The sequence below is a fragment of the Pterocles gutturalis genome, unplaced genomic scaffold, assembly GCF_000699245.1.
Source record: "Pterocles gutturalis isolate BGI_N339 unplaced genomic scaffold, ASM69924v1 scaffold47756, whole genome shotgun sequence".
In the NCBI taxonomy this organism is placed as follows: Eukaryota; Metazoa; Chordata; class Aves; order Pterocliformes; family Pteroclidae; genus Pterocles; species Pterocles gutturalis.
This window is the reverse complement of record NW_010107301.1, coordinates 4,230-8,223: the sequence shown is the minus strand read 5'-3', so window position 1 is coordinate 8,223 and position 3,994 is coordinate 4,230. Positions and strand designations below refer to the sequence as shown.

General features: G+C 40.0%; 1 protein-coding gene across 1 annotated transcript in view; it reads left to right on the top strand.

Moving 5' to 3' along the window:
- Positions 1–790, top strand: part of LOC104472386 (methyltransferase-like protein 25) — a gene marked incomplete at its 3' end in the record, with an annotated part of 19,493 nt that extends 18,703 nt beyond the window's left edge. The window contains 1 exon segment of the mRNA XM_010088047.1: positions 646–790. Within this exon segment, the coding sequence (XP_010086349.1) occupies positions 646–790 (145 nt within the window).
- Between the last annotated feature and the right edge of the window lie 3,204 nt (positions 791–3,994).

Genomic DNA, 3,994 nt, shown 5'->3' with positions numbered 1-3,994 from the left:
GGGGGGGGCCACTTTTTATCAGGGAGTGTAGTGATAGGACGAGGGGTAACAGTTTTAAGCTGAAAGAGGGTAGATTTAGTTTAGATATTAGGAATAAGTTTTTTACTGTGAGGGTGGTGAGGCACTGGAACAGGGTGCCCAGAGAAGCTGTGGATGCCCCATCCCTGGAGGTGTTCAAGGCCAGGCTGGATGAGGCTTTGAGCAACCTGGTCTGGTGGAGGGTGTCCCTGCCCATGGCAGGGGGGCTGGAGCTAGATGATCTTTAAGGTGCCTTCCAACCCAAACCATTCTATGATTCTATGATAAAACCAGCTACTATTCATAGTCTTGAACTTCTGCTTCCTCATGGCCAGGGGAGGTGGAGTGCAGACATGCATAGTTCCTTACCTGAACAAAGGGATGAGCAGTCCGTCTCTCTGCAGAGGCAGTGCACCATGTTTTCTTAGCACTGAAGAGCTTTTGTTATGCACTGAGAAATTCAACAACAGAACAGCAGGAGTCCTCATGGAGTTGTGTATTTAAACCTTTCAGCTCAATAACCATTTGCAGCATTTGTGGGTTTTGGAGTTTGTTATTGTTACTCGTGCTCTTTCGGTTGAAGAGGGAGATGCTTTATTGTTGCTTTTTTTTTCTTTTTCTTCTCAGGACTGTATGATGGTGGGTCTACATACATGTGGTGATCTTGCTGCAAATACCCTACGAATTTTTACTGCCAAGCCTGAAATAAAAGCAGTTTGCAGTGTAGGCTGCTGCTACCATCTGTTGTCAGAACAGTTTGAAAACCAAGAAGGTAATTCTTCTGAGCTTAACTCGTGGCTGCCAGTTTGCATGTTGAGAGTACTCTGCCTTTTAATTAATAACCTCCTTGTGTTTGTTCCTTTCCAGTGGCTTATTTAGTACTGGTTTTAATTGCATTATGTGGGTCATTCACTCCCAGATGCCCTGTAGCTTTTCTGTTATGCCAGTATTCCTAATATTCCTAGTGAAATTAGGGACATTAATATAGAATGTTTTTATGTGGTTATGAATACATCTGGTTTTATTCCATATCTTCACTTGTAAAATGTGGAGGCTTTTTTAGTTCAATATGTTTTCATCCTTTTGAAATATTTTGTACCAGATTTTGCCATTGGCTGTCTGCATGCAACGTCCATTTATGTTAAATTGTACATATACAACTATGAGCAGAATTAAGTCCTTGTAATGTAAGTTATTACTCCAAAAAACACTCATCTGAGTGCTGTGCTCTGGGGCATTGCCAGTTTAGAACATGTTGGAAATGTACATATATAACAGTTTCTCTTGGGAAGAAAACCTGAAAATTATTTGGGGAATCACACTATAAGCAAATTTTCCTTCAAATGTGGGTTTTTTTTCATTTTTGATGGAAAGTTGTTATCTCTACTTGAAAAGTAAGTTCTGCATAATGAAAAACACTAAGTAGCTGGCTTTCCTGAGAACAAGTGGTATGTAGTCAAGCTGTCTAAATGACCGTCTGCCAAAGTCCTAGAACCTGATCATCATATCAACCAAATTTTAGAGAGGTGTGGATTGGCAAAGTTTATTTCAGCTCTTTTAGGGAGCTTCATGGACAGAAAGGCAGGTGGAACCCAGCTGCTGCTCTTTAACAGTTGGCTGCTCAGGCAGCTAAGGCACAGCTCCAGACTGACCATGACATATAAGCTCTTGCTTGTTTTAATAACCTTTTCATCTTGTTTTTGTCTTGCTCTGCAGCAATTTTAAGAGGTTTTGCAATGTATGTTTCAGTTATTTCACAATACTTCAGATCACCCCAAGAACAAAGAAAAAGAAAATACAGTTGAAATTTCTAACTTACAGAAATGGAATTAGTAAAATCAAACAATTACGTCTGCATCAGAATTTTTAAAAACTATTAACTTTTCAGGCACTTGTCATTAAGTTTGTACGTCTGAAACATTTGGTTGTTTCTTATTATTGCGAAGAGGACACAAATTCCTGTTCTAGCTGTAGGACTACGTTTTCCAGACTAGTGGATGAGATTTTACTAAATTATTGTTACTCAGACACCACCAAAGGATCAGGTGCATGCACCACATGCATGGTGGTAAGAGATACTGCAGTTTCATAGCAGTGTGGAAGTAAAGCCAAATTGCGTGTTGCAGTTTCTAGTTGTTTGATTTTTCCCAGTTTGAAGGATAAAAATTATTCTCAAAGAATAAAAGGAAATGACGGTATTCTTTGTTTTGATTTGTTTTGTTTTGTTTTAGTTTTGGGAAGGAACACATAAGTATTTCCAGTGATGCTCAATTTTTATTTTTTTTACTATTACTATGCGGGTACATATTCTGAAATATAAAGTGCTGTTATATTGCCCTGCAAAATTAATCTACTGTATGGCTTGTTTGTAAATGTGCAGTGGCTGGGTAAGAACACAAGGACCAACAATATCTAAGAGCTAAAATTTCTTCAAAGGGAAAATGGGAGAGATTTAGGAGTATAGCTTGTGTCTATACTTCCTTTGCATGGATTTCAAACTGACAAAGCATTCTAGAGGACTCTAACTAATCAGATGGTATGGATCTGACAATTCACTTGTACAAGAAGTAAACTAGTTTGTCTTGCAGCTGTTTGAGGCAAGTGAATTTTGGTACTACTTCCAAAATGGACCAAATCATAGAGTTGTGATGAAATAATTTAACTTGCAAGTGGCTTTCTGGAGGTCATCTGGTCCAGATCATGGTGCAAGGCAGGGCCAACTTAGATCAGGTTGTTTAGGGTCTTGTCCAGTCATGTTTTGAATATCTCCAAGGGCAATGATTCAGCAGATGATTACAATGTTTGCCCTCACCATTAAGTTTTTTTTTTCTCATATCTATTCAGAATTCAGGGCCAACTTAGATCAGGTTGTTTAGGGTCTTGTCCAGTCATGTTTTGAATATCTCCAAGGGCAATGATTCAGCAGATGATTACAATGTTTGCCCTCACCGTTTTTTTTTTCTCATATCTGTTCAGAATTTGCAGCTCTTGTGCATTATCTATTTTCCAGCTTAATCTTTTCTGTTGCCTTTCCTTTAGGTAGTCAAAGAAAGCAGTTAGATCCCTCCTTGACCTTCTCTGCAGTCCTCTTGCCCCTCTTGCCACCACTGATCTCATTCCAGTAAGTCAGTGTGGTGGGCTGGAGAGCCCAAAGAACTCCAGATACTCTCACTCTCACAAATGCTAAAAAGGGGTAATAATCACATCCCTTAACCTGCAGGCTTCACTGTTAAGTTTCAGAGTCCTACCAATTTTCTACCCACCTTAGAGTCCAGCTGTCTGAGTCATATCTTTCCAATTTGTCTATAAAGATATTAAGGAAACTTGCTGAAAGCCATACTAAAGTAAAACTGTGACTATACTCTCCCCTAGTTCATGGAGACAGTCACTGCATCATAGAAGGCAGTAAGTTTGTCAGTCCCTGGTAAATTCCTGACAGCTATTCTCAATCTCCTTCTTGTTCTTCCTGGGCCTGGGCATGGTTTCCAGGAAAATTTGCTCCATAAGCTTATTGAGAACTGAGCTTAGACTGAAGATGGGTGTGATGGGTTTTTCCGGTCATCAGGAACTTTCCTTGATGGATGTGATTTTTCAAGGATGATAGAGCGTGGCCTTTGTGTGATACCAGGCAGTTGCCTCAGCTTCCTGAAATGCATCCCATCTGGTCACGTGCACTTGTGTATTTCCAGTTTGCTTGTATGGTCCCTGAGCCAGTATGTAATAATCTCTGCTGTAGGTAGTGCTTCACTTGGCCAGGCTCTGACACTAAATTCGGGGAAGCTAGTGGCTAATCTAGGCATCAACCAGAGATTGCAGAGACCTGTGGAAGCCTTATGTAGAGAGACTAGTTTAAGTGTTAGAATGCAGACTTTGAGCTAGATCTCTGGGGTGACTGATAGAATGTCTTCCTAAGAAGCAGAGACAATTGAGTGGAATTTGTTGCAATGTAGGAAATCACTTATTAGTTTGAAATCAG